This window comes from Perca fluviatilis, chromosome 11 (assembly GCF_010015445.1).
Source record: "Perca fluviatilis chromosome 11, GENO_Pfluv_1.0, whole genome shotgun sequence".
Lineage (NCBI taxonomy): Eukaryota > Metazoa > Chordata > Actinopteri > Perciformes > Percidae > Perca > Perca fluviatilis.
In genome coordinates this window covers 12,274,629-12,294,463 of record NC_053122.1, presented here as the reverse complement: position 1 = coordinate 12,294,463, position 19,835 = coordinate 12,274,629, and the positions used below count along the sequence as shown (strand labels likewise).

The window sequence follows — 19,835 nt, the reverse complement described above, 5'->3', positions numbered from 1 at the left end:
TTTTTGACAATTTACGTCATTGTAATCTTGCATTGCCAGACCTTCTTCCACAGCGCTGCGGAGGAGGGTGTGGCCAGTCCACACAGCATTCTGTGATGGGAGAAAAACGTGCTGTTTTTTATTTAATTTTTCTTCTTTACATTTCTTTAAACCAATCACAATTATGGGCGGTGCTAAGCACTGCATGGATCCCCGGTGCCGCTGCAAAATAGCCTCGGGAATTAACTTCTTTTGGTGGAACATGTACGTTAGGGGTGGTACGGTTCATGAAAAAAGATCCGAACCGCAACACATGGCAGCTGATTGGACGAACGCGTCACGTGGGTCTTGCTGCTCCAGAATTTCAAAACTGACTAATGGCGTCTCGTTCTGAATACGATCTTGTATTTTACGAAAACAGTTTTTAAGCGAGAAATAGGCCATGCAGTTGCTGAATCTGTCTGTTTTTTTTGATCGACAAAGGTCAGTTTAAAAGATTTTCGTCAGATTTTGAGAGGCGCCGAGCCGACCGCTGCTCAAGTGGAGTGTGGAGGGCTGCTGCTGCAGGTCACGTCACATGCAGAAATGTCAAGTGGGAAAGGTTGTTTAAGTTATGTAACAGAAAACTCCGATTCCATAGATCTAGTCTAGCTAGCTGTCTGGATTTACCCTCCAGCGATCTGAAGAGCAGTTAACCATAGTCCTCATAAATCGACCGGAGTTTTAAAATTCCAACACAAAGAAAGCAGAAGGTACTGGACACCCGGCCGAAAAGATGGAGATCTGGCGGAATTTCCGGCGGCACCGGAGCAATCCCAGAAGTGGAACGTCGTGGATATAGACTAACGTCATTGAGTATCACAAAATCTCAGATTTTTCCACGATATTGTTTCCATTGAAATTTAAATTATCATATTGAATTATCGCCCAGCCCTAATGCTTTTAACAAAAGCAGATTTCTGTTGTTTCTGGTTACTGCTTGCTTTTCACTCGCCTATATTCTTCATCCATTTGAAACCTCTGGTCACAAGATCCAATGCTGGTTGTTTTTGTCTCCAGGGGTCAGAGGTGGTGGACCAGGTCCTGCACACAGTCAGCAAGTCCAACAGTCTGGAGGAGCTCACTTTGGAGAATGCAGGACTGAAATCGTAGGTTTCCTCTTCCCTGACATCATCAGCCCTGCCTGTCACCTCTCTGTTAATCTAATTTCCTCTCCTTTTCTTCCTCTCCTCACACCTTCGCCTCTCAAACACTCCTCCACCTCTCCTCTTTTGTCCTTTTTTATACACGCTCCAGTCTGTTCTCTCCCCTCTCCTTTTCTGCTTTGCTTGTATTTTCTTCTCTCACTTCCATTTCTTTCGTCTCACCTCTTCACCTTAGCTCATCTCAGCTCTCCACTCCTCCTCACCCTTCATCTGCTGTCTTAACCTTTTCCAATTCTGTCTCTCCTCCTTTTTCTCTTTACCACCTCTCTTAACCTCCACTCTTTCATCCAATAAAGGTCCCTCCAGTCTGCCCGTGGCAGGTGTATTGTTTCCCCAACGAATCATTAGTGAGATTTTGGGCTTCACCTGGCAAGAGTTTTCACCTTCTATGCATGGCTAGTATCATTTAGCAGAGAAGTTTCCCTATTTAGTATTAATTGAGATGAATTGGCTGCCTCAAGCAAAGATGATTTGCTGCAGCATAATGATGAGGATACCAAGTTTGAATACTTTCCCTGTGTTAAATCGCTTCCAATAGAGAGGGACATTTTTTTAAGAGGCTCTCCACATGCACTGCACCAAACGCTCACAGTGAAGTGAAAAAAAAAAGCCCAAATATATTTATACTATGTAAGATATTCAAACAGCACGGTATATGAGTGTTAAAGTATATGACTTAAGGACCCCAGGGCTCCAGACTGCGACCAAATGGTCGCATTTTGCGACCAAAATTTGAGTGTGCGCAACTGAATCACATGTGCGACCAGTAAATTTGCCCTGACAGAGCTGCAGACGATGCAAACTACGTCGGCTCTACAGTTTTACGGAAATGCCGATAAAGTGGTTTCAGGTGTGGTTACGGTTTTTCATAACTTCATGCAGACAGCGTTTGCTGCGATATGATATTAATGGCGAGCCGAAAGCGGTCGCGGTGCTGTTGACGTTACACTTCGAGCAGGCACAGCAGTGGTTTCTATGACCTGGTGACTGACTGACAGGCTGAGGTTGGAAGGCAAGGCAGCTTTATTTCTACAGCACCTTTCAGCAACAAGGCAATTCAAAGTGCTTTACATGAAACATTAAAGAGCAATTAAAAACGGTCATGATGAAAATAAAACAGGCTAAAAAATAATATACAAATACAATAATAAACAAAATATATATATATTTTTTTTACTGTCATGACAGCGATGGGGCTGTCAATTTACCTTATGTTGCATCTTCAAAAGTGACACTGAATTTGAAACAGCACATTGTAATTTCTGCATCTATTATCAAAGTATTTATTAGTAATACAGTGGAAATTAGTAGAAATGTGAATATTTGGTTAGCATGTTGATTTACGGTGTGCCCCTAAATTTTCTGGTTGTGCCCCTAAAATTTTCAGTTGGGGGCCACTGTGCTCCTAGTGAAAAAAGTTAGTCTGGAGTCCTGGACCCACTGAAATACACTTTTTGTTTGTCATTTTAAATATGTGATTTACAGACATAAATTTGTGAAAGAACAGCACAGTAAGAAAAAATGGGAGTCTTGCATTCATAAGCATTTTATTCCAAACACTTGTCACAGCGTGTACAAATAAAAAGGTCACATGAGACGCAGCCATCTTCTAACCGTATACAAACTGGGAACAATATTCTCAGAAGGCGAAGCACTGCTAGCACCTGAGAAGCCCTGTGGTGAGGAGCAGAGGGTAACAATGGTCCTTTTCAGGTGTTGCGCTAATCACTCCGCCCAAATAGCATTGCTTCGCCTTCTGAGAATATAGTTCCCAGTATGGATACTGTTAGAAGATGGCTGCGTCTCGTGTGACGTTGTTATTTGTACACGCTGTGACTATACAAATCACAACATGTAAATAGGAAAATGTTGGTGTTATTTTGTCACTTATTGGGAGCAGTAGGCTAGATGGAGCCGGTTACCTCCAGGATCTGGGCTAAACTAGGCTAGCGGTGGGTGTGTCAGACAGAGTTACGACGCGCACAGAGATGAGAAGGGTATGTATGGACTTATGTAACTCTCGGGGATACGGTGAATACACCAAATACGCCAAATAAGTCAGCATGTTCCTTTTTAAAGTGAAAGCGGATTCTCACCAAATACATCTTTTTCAACTACAGTTACTTATGTTTATAATGTGCAGCCTTAAATATTTCTTTAGTCCACTTTGAGGCAGCGGACCAATCTAGTACTAAACTTAACGGTGACGTACAGTATTTTCATCTCATGAAGTTGTTGTGGCGAACATGTTGAAACATTTGCTAATTACACATTCAACAGACACAGAGCAACACTAGCCTTGTAATGGAAGTCCATTATTCACTCTCCTTTTAGCTCTGTTTTTGGTCCCCACCAAATCCTGAGAGAAATATCTGGCTCTTCAGCTGCTAAATTCTACACTATGTTCAAAAGCTAGTCGCTAACTTTGTCCGTCTGCCATTTAGAGCTATACAGGTAGTGTATAATGGGGTTATCGGAGCTTTTGTCACTGAAAACCGCTGTCTGCTGCTGGATTTAGGTTGATTAGAGCGGTTATAGTGAACCAAAACAGATTATTTGCAGCCTGCAAAACCAAAACAATGCATTGAAAGATGCTAAAAAGCCCGGCAGAGCTCAAATGTCATTTAGAAGGGGTTCCCCTTCAACAAATATTTGTGTCTTCTCATCCCATGTCCTACAGAAGGTGTCATTATTGTGCATTTTTAATAACAAACTAAATTTTTACCATATGTGTCCACTTTAAATCATCTTCCTTTACATTCTATGTTTACAGCACAAACCTATTTCCATTCAATTACCATTTCTGCAAAGGGACAACACTGCTTGAGTAGGGCACTTTGCACTGATTACCAAGAGGTGTAAGGGTGAAACTTTATCAAGTGCATTTCATTGAATTAGGGAAATCTCTCCGATGGATTTACTCACTCTGATACATTTTATTGAATTAGCATGTTTTTTTTAATAGAGAAAATGTAATATTTCCTTTTTAACGTTTCTTTCTCCAGGGATTTTCCACAGAAGATGGCGTCAGCACTGTCAGAGAACCCAGCCTCTGTGATTCACTCTCTCAACCTGGCTCACAACACACTAGACAACCAAGGTACCGGCCTAGACTCTGATCTCTCTTTCTCTCTCTCTCTCTCTCTCTCTCTCTCTCTCTCTCTCTCTTCAGGGCACCGCTGATTGTTCTTTTGCTTCTTTTACTTCGCTGCTGCTTTTGTTTGCTCTCAAAGAATTCAAAATCAATGTCTCTCCTCGCAGAACCCTCATTTTCTGTTTCTCTTTGTTTCTCTTTCATCTATCTTTCATGCAGTATGTCTATGAGTGGTCCTCCTCTTTAGAGAACTGCTTTTCTTTATTCAGTCTCGCCTACAACTCGCCTCACAAACTGAACCTCCTATTAGGGTTGCTCCATACACACGAGAAACTTACATTTTAAATAATTACTAACCACTATAATTATGTAACCACTATACACCTTTCTCTCCCTGTGCCTCTTTCACACTTGTACAACCGAAAAGAGTGCATGCGTTTGTATGCCAGGGTCAGGCTTTGCATGCAGGCCACTATCCCTCATTAGCTAATTTCTGTCCTCCCGTCTGACACGTCACTTCCACTCACTTCAATAAATCATTTTTTGCTCACAATTGCCACCCTCTGTTTGTGTTTGTGTGTGTATATTGAGAGTGTGCAAACTTACTTTATTGTGACCACAGCCACAAAAATGCTGCAGCCTTAACCATCATAACGATAATACTCATAATCACAGTAAAGAATGACCTTCGGTGCTGTGTCCGTTTACAATGTTCTTTATGCCTCTAATGCCAGTAGAAGTTCTGTACGTACACATTCCTGCTGGAATCAGTAAACAATGTTTGGCACATAAATATAAAACATAAAAAAAATTATAATAATAAAATAATAATATCAAATAGTCATATCTATAGTCTGGCACTACAATTTTTATTTTTAATAAAGCCGAGCCTTTCAGGTTATTGTAATTATGGCTGCAGTGTGTTTACTCGAATTGTTGAGCTGAAACTAGGTGCTATGTAAGCTGGCTTGGCATATATTTATATGGGCTTGTTTCTGCACTGGGTATATGGGAGAAAGTGAGAAAGGGAGAAAGTGAGATTGTCTGTGTGATTTTTTTTTTTTAGCTGTAGTAATATACTTGTGGGGTTTACTATAGCTATATATGTATGTGTGTTTTGGAGGGGGTGTACTGAGAGAGGTTGCATTTTAGCCTGAAGTATGGCAAAGCTCTTTTTGGGCTCATAACTCTAAAAGTGGATGGGTGTAGGGCTGTAAGTAATAGGGCTGCACAATATATACATTTTTTTTATCGTCATCGCAATATCAACTGGCGCAATATACTCATCGGGAAAGCTGCAATATATCACGATAGACACAAAACTGATATTTTTGTGCTAGTTGAAAGAAAATATAAGTAGAAAACTGCACATTAAAATGTAACATTCATTCTTTTTTGAGTGGTGCCTTTTATTTTCTATGTTTATTTATATATACATATTCATTTATTTATTTTAAATGCAACAAGCATTTTGTTGTATTGTAGAAGAATACTGAATGCAGCAGAACTGAGTACATTTAATATCTGTTTATTGCGTGTAATATCGTTATCTCGATGTTCAGCAGTGTTATTGCATATTTTCCTCATATCGTGCAGCCCTAGTAAGTAACAATTATTTTCATTATGAATTATGTCAGCTATTTTTTTTTTTAATCATAGTTTGGTCTCTAAAATAACACAATACAGTCAAAACTGTCAATCACAATTTCCCACAGCATAACGTGGGGTCTTGAAATTGCTGTTTTCGTTCAACTGACAGTCCAAATCCAAAGGTTTTCAGTTCATTATAAAAAAACAGCAAATATTCACATTTAATACAGCATTTTCTTAAAAAAAATCTAAATAGTTGACAATTTATTAATTGTTGATCATTAAACATTTTATTGTTTTGGCTCTAGATGGGTGATTATGTGTGTTTTTGGTATTAAATAAGGCCTTCAACTTCCCCATCTCTCTTTGTCTCCTCTCCCTCCCTCTGCTCAAACCAGGAGTCTCCAACCTGATTCAACAAGTGTGCCGCCTCAACAAGGGACTGCGTCTCCTCAATCTCTCCAAGACCTCTCTTTCCTCCAAAGGTAGGAGTGCTCCTCTTAGACACAGTAGCTTCTTGGGGGTAAACCCACACACATCTTTTTACTATTCAATGTACATAAATGTTCATTTAAATGTTGGAACTGGTACAAAAATGATGCGTCCTGCTCAAAGAGCGGAAGCGTTCTGAACCACAATGTTGCCCTGCTGCCCCAAATTCAGTTTTATTTGGGCTTGGGCTCACATAGATAAAAAGACCCATGCAGGGAACAGTATTGCCCATCTACCAAATGATAATCGGGTCAGAATCATAAGTAGTTGATCGGTCCCCCCCCCCCCTAAAATCCAACATAGGCATTAGTGCAGTGTCCCATTTCTATGGCTTTTATCCCAGACAGTACAACCATCCACTAGTATTACAGCAGATTCAAAAGGATCATATTGATATGGATGTTAAATCCATACACTATTAGCTTATTCGTAATAGCATTTTTGGTCATTATAGCATATTTTACAGCATTCTTGATCTTTTATCGCATTGTTTATCTAGTTTATGTTAAATTATGATTTTTATATTTTTTACAGAGTTGCAGAAGTAGTAAGCTGCTACACAAATGCAAACACAGTCACTACTTATTTGGTCAAAATTTTGTCAAGATCTGACGTTTTAGTGTCTGTTTTACCATATAAAATTGATTATGCCAGGGATAATAGCATTTTTGTGAAAATACAGGGTTGCCAACATTCGACAGCCGGTTGGAGGGAGATTTTTTCGGGGAGATTTCTGCATCCAATGCAATGGAGATAAACCTTTCTGCACACCTCTCTGTGGACAGTTTTCATTGGGAGTATTTCTTCAGTGGAAAAAATTTTCATGAAAATAGTTTTTTTAGGTAGAAAAGGTAAAGAAAGAGAGCATGGGTAGCTTTTGCTAAAGCTAAAACGTATCCGTGCTGGTGAACTGACATCTGGTAATTCTTTTTGTTAACCAACGTGTGGGGGCTAAAATAACCAGCCCTAAGTGGCATAATAACATGGAAGCATTACAGCATTTCTGTCGGTTGTACGGTTTGCTGGCCAGCTTGCAAACTAAACCCTTTCTTTCTGCCACTCCTCTGCCTTTGTACTGACTGCTTGCTGCCTTTGTAGGGCGGGATGGCTACGGAGGTGTTGGCCGTAATTATAAGGCTGAAAGCTGAGTGGTGTGCATATGCCACAGACAGCGACCTCGATACCCAATTAGTGTACGTTACGAATGGGAAAACACCTCTAGGTGCGATTTTAAAAGAGTGGGTTGACACAGTAATTCCGGAGGAATGCAGTGATGGTGCTGACCTTGAATGGTGGGTGTTGGTATGACTTTGCAGGGGATGAGCATTTTTTGTTGAATATTTATGGATATCTTCCCACCTCCCCTCCTTCCCTCTGTCTCTAACACACCTACACATATGCCGAGACAAGCACGTGCACACACACTTACTGTAGGCCACACACACACACACACACACACACACACACACACACACACACACACACACACACACACACACACACACACATGCTGTCTCTGAGATGTGATCAGACATGCAAATAGGCAGATATATCACGCATGCTCCCACATCCTTGCTCCCACACACTTGACATTGTCACACAGTCCAAATGGCTTCTAAAAGTCTGATAGATAGATGAAGGGGGGATTAGACATTGTCCCCTCTTCCCCTCATTTCACTCCTAATCGCTACAAATTAGGGATGAAGAGCTTAGCGCCTTGCCGGCTTCAGGGCAGCACATGCAGTAGCTGGCTTCTTCCACACACACTCCCCAATGCTCCTACAACTGCTAGCTATAATCGATGATACTAAGTCAAGTGAATGGCACACAGATTAGACTTTTTTATTTGTTGCTGCTGCTAGATGTTTCTCCCGTGTTGTTATTGTGTCTATATTTAATCCTCAACTTGCCATGGCGTGCTGTGCTTTGCATCAATCTTGCAGGCTGAGGATTTTAATGAGGGGTTCCATCGGGCCTGTGGGTGTAATTGTGTAGTGATCTGATTTGAGAGAATGATTTTGTTTTGGCTTTCAGGGTACACTTGGATACTGGGATGCGGGGTAAACAGTGGCTGGCTTCCTACAAAAGCTCTTTTGATACTACCCTACCTTTGGAGTTCACTAGTCTCTGCTCAGTTATTTTTTATTTTTTTTGCCAAATAGCTTGCTCACCCGCTTCCATTATGTAGATTTGCATTCATTAGTTGCTAATAAGTCACGTCCAGAGCAAAAAATCGGCCCGTTGGAGAAAAAGGATGATTATAAGATAATGAAATGACTGAAGGATGCATATAACAAACCTTTTAATTTTTTTTTTATTTCCCTTCTCCTCCATTTCTTCCCCTCTTCTCCCCCCCATTAGGTGTGGTTACTCTGTCCCAGGCGTTGTGTTCAAGTGACGACTACTCCAATTCTCTGCTGCATCTGGACCTCAGCAAAAACCCTGGGGTTTTGTCTGGAGAGGATGCCACGGTGAGGGACACACCTACAAACACACAAATGAAATGCTGGATTTTTCTTTTTCTTTTTTACAAAGTGCGTTCCCATCGTCAGTAAAAATGCCAACAAGTTGAGAAAAAAAAAAAAGAGTTCACAAAAGTTTTTAGAATGGCTGTGATGGAAAATTTGATGTATCATAACAAGTGAATGCGACAAAGTGCAATGGAAACCGCCTCAGTGAATAAATCATGACATACATCCACTGTAGAAATGAAAGAATTCCAGCAGACAAACCTGTGGAGTGATGAGGAGACTGTAACCTTCCTCGAATTAATCCATGAACCAAACAGAAATACTATATAGAAATACTAATATATATTTCCAGGTGTGACTGGCGCTCTTCTGCAATAGTTAAATGGCACCTGACTGGAGAATTTGCACCACCAGCTGTTTTTCTCGATAACTAACTCCCTAATTTTTGCGCAACGGTAGTGGATAGAAACATTCTGATGGAAACCGGACTACTGTTTTACAACATTTAATCGTGTGAATTTAATGTGGCAATAGAAACAGACCCTTTTACTGTCCAATTGATCTAAATGAATTACAAACAGGAAATGGATGGTTGCCCAAGTATTGACTCCATTCTTCTTTGCAAAACTGCTCAAGCTCTGCCAGGTTGCACGGGGATTGTGAGTGAACAGCATTTTCAAATCTAGCCACAAATTCTGGATTAGACTGAGCTGTGGACTGAGCCACTCCAGGACACCTGTATAGTCTTGGCTTTTTGCTTGCTTTGCTGGAAAACAAAGTAAAACATATTTTTTTAACAGACTGCATCAGGTTTTTTTATCCAGGATATCTCTGTATTTTTCTGCATTCATTTTCCACTCACAAGCCTTCCTGGGTCTACTGCAGAGAAGTATCCTCACAGCATGATGCTCCCCCCACCATGCTTCACACTGGGGATGCTCCAGTATGTTTATGATGAGATGATGCTCTCATCAGACCACACAGTTTGCCATTCTCCCATAAAGCTGCGACAGGTGAAGCACCTGGCCAACTGTTATTAACTCTCAATATGAGAAGAATCCAAATTAGTGGCCCTGACGAATTTCTTCTATGACGTCTTTTATTGACAAAGTAGATTTTTGATTGCTTATTGAAAACCATCACACCAAGCTTAACAGGCTTGGTCAAGGTGACACTAGTCTCGCTTTGCCAGACCTTCCTCCACAGTGCTGCCGAAGAGGGTCTGGCTAGTCCACACAGCATTCCCGGATGGGAGAATAACGTGCTCTGGTTTATTGGCATTTCTTTAAACCAATCACAATCGTCTTCGGTGGCGCTAAGCACCGGGCAGAGCCACGGTGCCGCTGCAAAATAGCCTCGGGAAGGAACTTGTTTTGGTGGAACGTGAACGTTCAAAAGTTGTTTTAGTCGTGCAACATAAAACTCAGATTGGACAGATAGTCTAGCTAGCTGTCTGGATTTACCCTGCAGAGATCTGAGGAGCAGTAAACCATAGTCCTCATGAATCGACTGGAGTTTAAAATTCCAACACAAAGAAAGCGGAAGGTAACTGATATCCGGCAGAAAAGAGTGAAATCTGGCGGAATTCACGGCAGCAAGGTAGCAATCCTGGAAAGGAAATGTAACGCCGCCTGCTGTTATGGAGACGTATTACGTCTTGCGCACGCGCAGAACGTACGCTCAAGTCTGCGTCACTTTGGTGTATCCCAAGGCACTTTTTTGACCAACTCGGGGAGACTGATCAGTCCGACTGCCTTTTCTGCCGACGGTCGGTCGGGTTGGTGTGTCAGAGCCTTAAGGTGACACTGAACTAGAGCACCAGCCAGTATTTTTAAAGCCCCATAGTCCAACAATGTGTTGTCAGAGAGAGAGCTGTTTTCACTTTGACATATAAAGGGTTTTTTATTATTTTTATTTTTTTGCTCAACAAAATCTACTTTGATTCAATGTGGTAATAAAATAAAACATGATAACATCCAAAGGTAGTTAATACTTTTTATAAGCACCATATATTTGTGTATACGTATAAGATGTATATACAAGGCAAATTCCTTGTATGTGAAAACCAACTTGGCAATAAATCTGTTTCTGATTCCGATTTTTCATATTCATTCACTAAAAGACACTGTTGTTCTTCCCGTGCAGAACCTGTACCTGTTCCTGGCCCAGCCCAACTGCCTGGTCCACTTGGACCTGTCTGGGACAGACTGCACCGTGGACTCGGTTTGTACTTAATCTCTCTGTTAGAGTCGCTATCCACCCGTCGCTGTTCGATCTCATCTCTAGGATGGGTTTCGGGCCAAGAAACAGAAAGGGGTAGCGTCCTGAATACGAATCGCCCACCACACAAAAACAATGTTACCTCAGTAGACTCGGTCTTTCTTAGAGCTCCTCTGTGCATAATAATGCTTTGAGTGATGGTGAAAGCTCTTACAATGCATTACAATGGAGTTGTATAGCCTCTTATGAATTATACAAACGATACATTGTATGAATAGCATGCAGGAGCCTTTGTTTCATGCGTTTGTTCACATCTTTGTCTCTTCAGAGAGATGACTTTGTCTGTGTTGTTACTGTGTCTAAATTTAGCATGTCTGCCAGTGTGACAAAAACGGTGTCTTGCCGCATTAGCAGATACACTAACGGCTCAAAGGATGACAAAGCTTTCTCTCTGAAAGAGTCCAGTGACCATGCTTGAATGTGTCTGCCCCTGCTGGTTATTGCTGAAATGGCAGTTCTTCCCGGTTGACTGTGAATATACAGGCCTCAGTGAAATGTGGAAAGTTCCAATTGTACTCAGGATGTTTTTAGGGTCTGTCCCCCTTTTGGAAGATGTAGAGGTTTATGAAAATTGCTGGCTGAACGGGAGGTCACATTTATTTATGTCCCGTCACTGCTGCTTTGTCAGTGCTGTATTGCTGCTGACAGGATGACATGCAAGGTTGAATAAAACAGACATAAATATCCTATTTCATTGTGTTCTGTGCTGCTGGGAGGTAAGAAGTCAAAGTCAGCTAGAGATCTACTCTGAGCTCTGCTGTTGCTCCGTGTCACCTCAGCAGGGCGGGTGGTGTCTGAACTCCACACTCACTATATTGCCATGATGCCTCGTCAGATAACACATTTTTGCTGGTCTGCAGGTTTTAGACAATCATTTTCACCTAGCAGATTTAAAACCCATTGCTGATTTAATACTTTGTTTCTCTCAGTGGTGCAATGTAACTTAAGAACATTTGCTCATGTACTCTACTTAAGTACAGATTTGAGGTACTTGTACTGTACTTGACATACATTTTAAAGGGGCATTTTGTGTTTTAACTCTAGCGCATTTATCTAACAGCTGTAGTTTGCATATTTTTGAGATTCTTTCATACAAAACATAATCAGTTTTTAAAATATGACGTATTGTTCAGTGAAAAAAAATCTCCCTCTTATCAAGTCATTTTAGTCTGGAATTTTTAGCTAACTATCGCTATCAGTACTAGCCTCCGTGACAAATACATTGCGTTTCCTGTTTCTGCTTCACAACAAAAGCCACCCTGTGTTTCGCCAGGTGCTGTGAACTAGCAGCAGTAGGAAATCTTTAGTTGGAGCTCTGATACAGCTTTACCACAGTGAACAGTAAAACAGTAAGGCTGATATCAATAAGATAAAATTACAAACCGGATCGTTTGACTACATACATGCATTGTGTCCTGTGAGTCCCTTGTATGTGTGAAGGAGAAATGGCTGACTCCGCCACTTACAGTGTAAACTACCATTAAAAAGATAATTATAGAAGGTAAATATATAGAATGGCTATTTCTGAAAAATGCAGATCATAAATAGTTTAACAAACAAGGTTTAATTTCATGACAATTTTAAAGTGCTCATATTAGGCTCCTTTTCAGGTTCATAATTGTATTTAGAGGTTGTACCGGAACAGGTTTATGTGGTTTAATTTTCAGAAAACACCATATTTTTTTGTTGTTGTACTGCACATTGCTGCCGCTCCTCTTTTCACCCTGTGTGTTAAGATAAGATATACTTTATTGTCCCCGAAGGGAAATTTGTTTTGTTGAGCTCTCTGTTTTAGCTACAGAGTGAGGCATCTCACTTCTGTACCATCTTTTTTGGGAGTCGCACATGCACAGTTAGTACTGCTAGCTTGTCAGTTGCAAAGCATGAGGGAGTGTCATGCTAGCAGCTAGGCGAGCATTATAACGTGTGTTACAAAGTGACGCACGTTTGTCACGGAAGTAAAGGCTGGACTACAATAGAGCTGTTCAAGTGACTGCCTTTGTTGTGTTTGATTGCTAACTTGTAGCCAGCAGTGAACGAACTTTGTTATGTAGGTCCATTTTTATTGTATTGACATTACAGAAGTCTCTCGTTTGCAGGTTCTTGTAGGCTACTTCAGCCTCTAATCTAGAACTGACATCAGGGATCATGCCGAGAAAATGTGATGCCTTACACTAAATAATAAATTACTGCTATGTTATGTACCTATCTCATTATTCTGTGGCTAACCGCAAAACAGATCTGCGTGAAATCTCGCAAAGTGACGCATGTGCAACTCACATCTGCACTCGACTCACATAATATGAGCACTTTAAGGATTAGAACTTCAAACTGCCCAATCCTTTATAAAGTAGATAAAAACATCTCAACCCAACTACAACAAAAATGCAGCTCACACATTAACGCAAAATGATAATACTACTTATGTGTGTATATGCTACAAGGAGCCATTCTGTATAATTAGTACTTTCGTTACTTTAAGTACATTTGCTGATACTACTACTTTACTTTTATATACACAAGGTTGAATGCAGAGCTTTTATAATGGATTTTTTTTACGTTGTTGTATTACTACCTTAAGTAAAGGATCCGAATAGTTCTCCTACTTCCACCACTGTTTTTTCTTTACCACAATGCCTTACACTTTACTGCGGGTGTTTTAAACCCCAGGAGCAGGCAGCTTATATGGCAGGAATCAGTTTCAGGAGGGAATGGTCCGCCCTGTGAAACTAAATCTCCTCCCTCCCCGTAAATGTGGGCCATGAATTTTGTATTGAATTATGTGCATGAGTGGAAGTAATAGCATCTGTTCTCCTTTATTTGCAAGTTCTCAAACTTTGTCTCCCCCTGTATCGCTTTGAAACTCCCCTTGAGACTAAAAAAGTACCCTCCGCCATCGCTGTTTTGCTAATTGTCATTTATCCTTTGGAGAGGAAGTGTCTGAGAGAGAATTTGTCTTTTTTAGTGTTGGCCTGTTGGATTGAATTATTAATAAGTTCCTGTTTTAATCTAGGTTGATGTACTGATGACAGTCGATTAGTCAGTTTGCGTGATGGATCACACTGCCAGGGAAAAATGGATTCACTTTCGATAGTTTAACCTCTCGCAAGCGATGAGATGCTCCTAAAAAGTCTTACAAGAAATTGGATTTTGATGCCGATCATATTTGCCTAGAGCTCTCTCCTGTCAAACAAACACACATATATCATCTTTATTTCAAGATTAATTTGGTCACAGATTCCTATATTCATTTTGGTACTTTCCAGAGCCCTGTAGTTTGAACGTGAGCCATATCCTTACAAGATGAGCTTGATTTGATATGCACTTTGATGGATGGTAGATAAATGGCTGTATTGCTGCATGATTTCACATTGATCATATGAGCAGGGGAACTTTAGGTGACCCAGCATATTTAATTTCCTACACACCTTTTTTAGTGGCTTTTTTCCATATTTAATGTGAAACTTGACATTTGATGGATATTCAGTATAACAAATTAAAGAATGTAAGTAATAAATTGTTTCACTGGTGTGGTTTCAGCTTGATTCTGATTTAGTGCAATACAATTACTCTTCTTGTTGCCCATTTGGCCATGCTATCGGGAATTCGTAGTCTTTTCCTGACAGATGAGCACTTTCCGTACACATTTTGAAAGATTGGTGGAAACACAGCGTCTGCTTTATTCAGCTGCTGGAGCTATGGGCCATTAACCCTGAAATGGACGAGAACATAACAAATTTAAATTTCCAACTATTAGGGCTTAAATAACCCAAGCTTTTTCCTTTTCAAAATATGTTGTGTTTTTGACTTCCATTTCATCATTTCCCATTAAGGGTATAGATTTATTTTTTTAAATGCAACAACTTTGAAACATTCCAAATCTATGGCATGGCTCAATAAGGGGCAATATTGGTTTGTCTGTTCCTGTTATGCACCATGAGGTCGACATTTGCGAGTTTAACTGAAGTATATTACAGCTATTGGATGTATGAGATTGTGGTACACACATTCATGTAAAAAATATATATTGGATCATTTTACCTCTTTATACCTTGAACAGTTATTTAAATAAAACTATGTATGAAGTTTGAAAGGGAAATCACACCAATAACTTAATAATGCATGTACATCATGTTGAGAACCACAGGTTTAAGTTTTAACCTAGTTTATCGTACGTTTTATGTTAATATGAATCTGAAAAGTAACTAAAGCGGTCAGATAAATGTAGTGGAGTAAAAAGTACTGTATTTTCCCTTTTGAAATGTACAGTAGTGGAATAGTACTAAGTAAAATAAAATGTACTTAAGTACTGTACTTGAGTAAATACTACTTTCCACCACTGTATACAGACCCAAAAGTGTAGGCATCAAGTTAATGACTACCTGAGCCAAATCTGCCTATCAGCCTAAATATAGAAGGCTCTATAAATAGAGACTGAGACACCACAATTTAATGTCTCAGACGAAACAACATTTTAGGGTTAAGTGCCTTGCTCAAGTGCACACAGTAATAATGTAGCATTCCATGTTCCTTGGCAGTCGCACATTGTTGAGGTGTGTGTGTGTGTGTGTGTGTGTGTGTGTGTCTGTGTGTGTGTGTGTGTGTGTGTGTGTGTGTGTGTGTGTGTGTGTGTGTGTGTGTCTGTGTGTGTGTGTGTGTGAACGTAATGACTAATATTGCATTATCTTGGGTAAACTATACCATATGGCACAAAAAGGATCAAATGAATCCTAAAACAAATTGCAAAGACTGCTTCGTCCTCCTTTGACCAGCAGTAACCTCATTTGTTCTGGTACATCCCCCCCCCACACCAATCTGTAGAGTCAAGACTTCTATGAAATTCTATTATTTAATGCCATCTAAAACGCTAGCATGATACATTTAGGGATATTTTTATTGAAGAGGCTTCTGCCAAGAAAGAGTTACAGCAGCATCATTTTTTTAGTGTGTTCAAATTGCATTTGTGTCAGCTTTAATCTGCGCTATAATAATTTGTGCAGTGTTCAAGAGCCAAAGTAACAGTTATACAACACATTCACATTCCCTGTAGTGAACATAACACAACCCATTTATCTTACTGTGTCTCTGTTTCTTTGCCAGTTGTTTGGGGCCTTGCTGCGAGGCTGCTGTGCTGACCTCTCCTACCTGAACCTCTCCAAGAACTCCTTCTCTCACAGGTGGGCGTTCACCTTGAGTGTAAATCCCTGTTGAGCCTTTTTTTTTTTTTTTTTTTTTTTTTTTTTTTTTTTTTTTTTTTAAGAAGAAAAAAAACACATTTGTTTTCTTATTCTGACTCAGCCAAACCGCTCTGGAGGAATTCCAGTCAGGAGGCGCAGATCATTTATTTTTTTGCTGTAGATTAGTGTTTAGCCCTGGACCTCACTGATGGAATTAGTGCACAGGCTCGGCTCGCCCCCTTAATTTGTTCTGGCTCACTGCATGTGTGTGTATATGTGCGTGTGTGTGTGTGTGTACAGAATGTGTTCTTGTCTGTCTTTAATTTCTATATGTCTCTGTTTGCTAACAAGTTTTCCATCTGTCAAGCACTTGTTTGCATGTCCCAAGATTTTTCTTTTTTGCGTGCTACGAAATGTATGTGTGTGGGTGTATGTGCGTGTTTGTGTTTACCTAGCTAGCAGGCAGAAGCGGCTCCGGCTCCCAAAGTGTCGTGTTCCCCAGGAGCTTTCCCTGCTCAGCATATTACATTACAGAATTACTGTGGAAGAAGTTGGTGAAAAATGAGACAAATTGTAGACGAGAATTATTGTTCCAATCCCCAGACTCCAACCCCTGCACACTCTCTCTCTCTCTCTCTCTCGCTCTCGCTCTCTCGCTCGCATCTTTCAGGCTGCACCTCTTGTTCTCTTTTTCACCTTTCTTCATTCTTTATTTTTATGAATTCTTACTCATTCTGGAGCGCTTTGACCACAGAATTCTTTAATTTCTAATAGGTAAAATGGAATTTCCCCAGATTCTACCCTTTCTTTTACTGGAGACATCCGCGCTCCATCCATCTTCTCGGTTTGGTTTTTATCTTTCCCTTTCCATGGCTGTTTTCACCTCTCTTATCCATCTCTTCTTGCTTACTGCCTCCTTCACTCTATCATCTGCTTTACTTCCTTCTCTCTCCTATTTCCTTCCTCCTCATTTTCCCTTTTCCTTTGTCTCTCCTTATCACTCCTCCCTTTCCACATCCTCCAACTTACTTTCATCCCCCTTTACCATTGCTCTTTCTTCTCACATCTTCCCACTCATCACCTCCCTCCTCCGCTCCCCTCTGCCTCCCTCTCTTCATATTTTATCCCACCTCTTGCTGGTCATGGGTCTTCTGGTATTAAATGCTCGCTGTCTCTGGTGTTGCTAGTCAGTCGGCTGTGGTTTTGCAGCCACAACACGGAGCCACAAAGCTGACCCAGCTGATAAGAACTGCCTGGCTGCCGCTCATGAATATGGAACGGAGACACACACACACACACATGCGCACACACGCATGCACACACACAGATGTGGCGCTTTCGAGAAACATTTAGCAGTCCATGTTAGATACAGTTAAACACATCTACACGTGTGGTAAGGAGTTGCTGATACAGCTCCCTGGAGAGTGTTTTGTGACAGAGACCGTGACACTATCATTCTGTATGCTAATCATTACATATGGGTCAAAGTAGAGCTGGTGTTCCACACACTGGAAGGTTATCACAATAGACAATGACAGGGGCTTGTAATGTGGCTTCCTGATTTTCTCTCACTACTGTTATACTATCTTCATCCTGGTCTTTTTCTTTTTGCCTCCCACCATTGCTCTCTCCCTTATTAGCATTTTTTTTTTTTACCCTTCATAACTTAATTTTCTCTTGCTTTTTTCTCTTCTTCATCTCACATTTTCTTTTATTCATTTCCTCTCCCTACATACAGTTTTATCTTTTAACCAAGTGACATGGTTTTATCTGTGTGTGGTAAATGTCAGAGCATTATGAAAGACGTGTGACTCGGTCAACCATACATTTGCCTACATTACTAGGACAATCTATGTATACTGTAGCTCAAAGAATAGAATGATTGATTGTTGTGCCTGTGTGTGTGTGTGTGTGTGCGTGCGTGCCTGCGTGTGTGGCTTAGAATTAACACCCGCCAAAAGTAATTGCAGCTGGCGTCATTGTCATGTTAACTGCCAACTCGGCAAGTCCTAAATGGAACTCTGATCTTTAACCGTGCAATCACAACAGTCAGTGTTAACCACTCTGTCATGTGCACCAGGAATTATACTCGCAGTGCAATATGCACAAAGGAATTTGGTGAAGCGGAATAGAAATTGGTGGGTTGTAGTAATTATTCATTATATTCTCAGCCAGTCACATTACTGCTCTCATACCAATTAGACAGCTGTGCCAAACACATGGGCACACGACAAAATTGGCTCAGTAATCCGAGAGAGGAGTGCAGAGCAGCTTTTCTGTTATGATGTCCTACAGGTTCAGACACAATACAAATATGCTGCCAACGGCAGGTGATCTGTTGTTTCAGACTGAATTTGCATCAGTGGAGATATTAAGTCATGTCATGTTGATATATTGCTAATGTTTAATACATAACCTATAAACTAGTCGCTTTTCAGCGAAAATCGCCGTTTTGAATGGGGAAAATGTCATCCACGTGAATTGTGTAGATCCAAAGAGTTTTTATTTTGGGGGGCGCGGAGACCCGGTGCTAATACGGCACTGGTGCCTTCACGACTGTTATCTACCGGACCGAATAGCAACGCGGATTTCGGTGCCTTATTTAGGTGCCACTTAAATGCATGCGTTTCTCTCTGATGCTCCAAAAATGGACGTTAGAGGCAACTGAAACATCGGCGCACGGGACGCTAGTCAACACTACACTCGACAGCAGGTTATGTTGGCCTACCGTTAGCTAGCAGATGGAGTAAACACTTTTAAAATGCTGACCACTAAACGGTGTAAAAGTTTGTCTGTATTTCATTGTAGAGGATTTCAGCAACAGTCTGCTGCTGCCGTTGTCTGAAAAACAACACAGATGTTGCGTTCACTTGAAACTCGCCTCGCCAGCCTCGTGCTGTATTCAAAGCTATTGTGGGGAAGAGAATGTGTCACATTTTTCAGCCCTTCTGAGTTTGCAGGTATGTTAAAGGGGTGATAGAATGATTATATAGGGTATTTTACACTGTTCCTTAAGGTCTCCTAATGGGGTATGTAACATTGGTTGGGTTGAAAATTGCCCGAATGATATTTTATTAGGCCCTTAACTACCCTGTGAATATGGCTCTATTTGGAACAAGAGCTTTTCTTCCAAATATGGTATGCTGATGAATATTCAGAATGAGCTACGCGCTGATTGGTTTGAGCAAACTACATAGAAACACATGGGAGACTCGACAGCAGGTCTCATTGCAAAGTTATACATTGTTTGTCGGGCTATTTCGTTATTAAATTCACTTCTGATACTTTTTTAAGCGAGAAATCAACTATATAAAGCTCAAATATGGGCCGTTTTACGAAAATTGATGGCTAATTGCAAATTTGGTAAGACTGTGTGTCGGATTTTAGCCGCTGGTGCTGCCTCGCCGCCCGCCGGTGCTGCCTCGCCGCCCAGCCTGCCTTCCTTCACAGACCCCGGCCTGCTATGAGTGCTTGTGAGAGTGAGAGCTCCGTCAGCGAGCTTGTTACACCAGCAATCTGTTACCTCATGTTACACACATGTCACGCC

At 40.8% G+C, this 19,835-nt stretch overlaps 1 protein-coding gene across 1 annotated transcript in view; it reads left to right on the top strand.

Annotated features, from left to right (window-relative positions):
- Nucleotides 1–19,835, top strand: part of carmil3 (capping protein regulator and myosin 1 linker 3) — a 97,920-nt gene that overhangs the window by 33,577 nt on the left and 44,508 nt on the right. Inside the window, 6 exon segments of the mRNA XM_039815464.1 lie at nt 1,039–1,127; nt 4,190–4,284; nt 6,267–6,353; nt 8,722–8,831; nt 10,977–11,054; nt 16,212–16,288. Coding sequence (XP_039671398.1) covers nt 1,039–1,127; nt 4,190–4,284; nt 6,267–6,353; nt 8,722–8,831; nt 10,977–11,054; nt 16,212–16,288 — 536 coding nt within the window.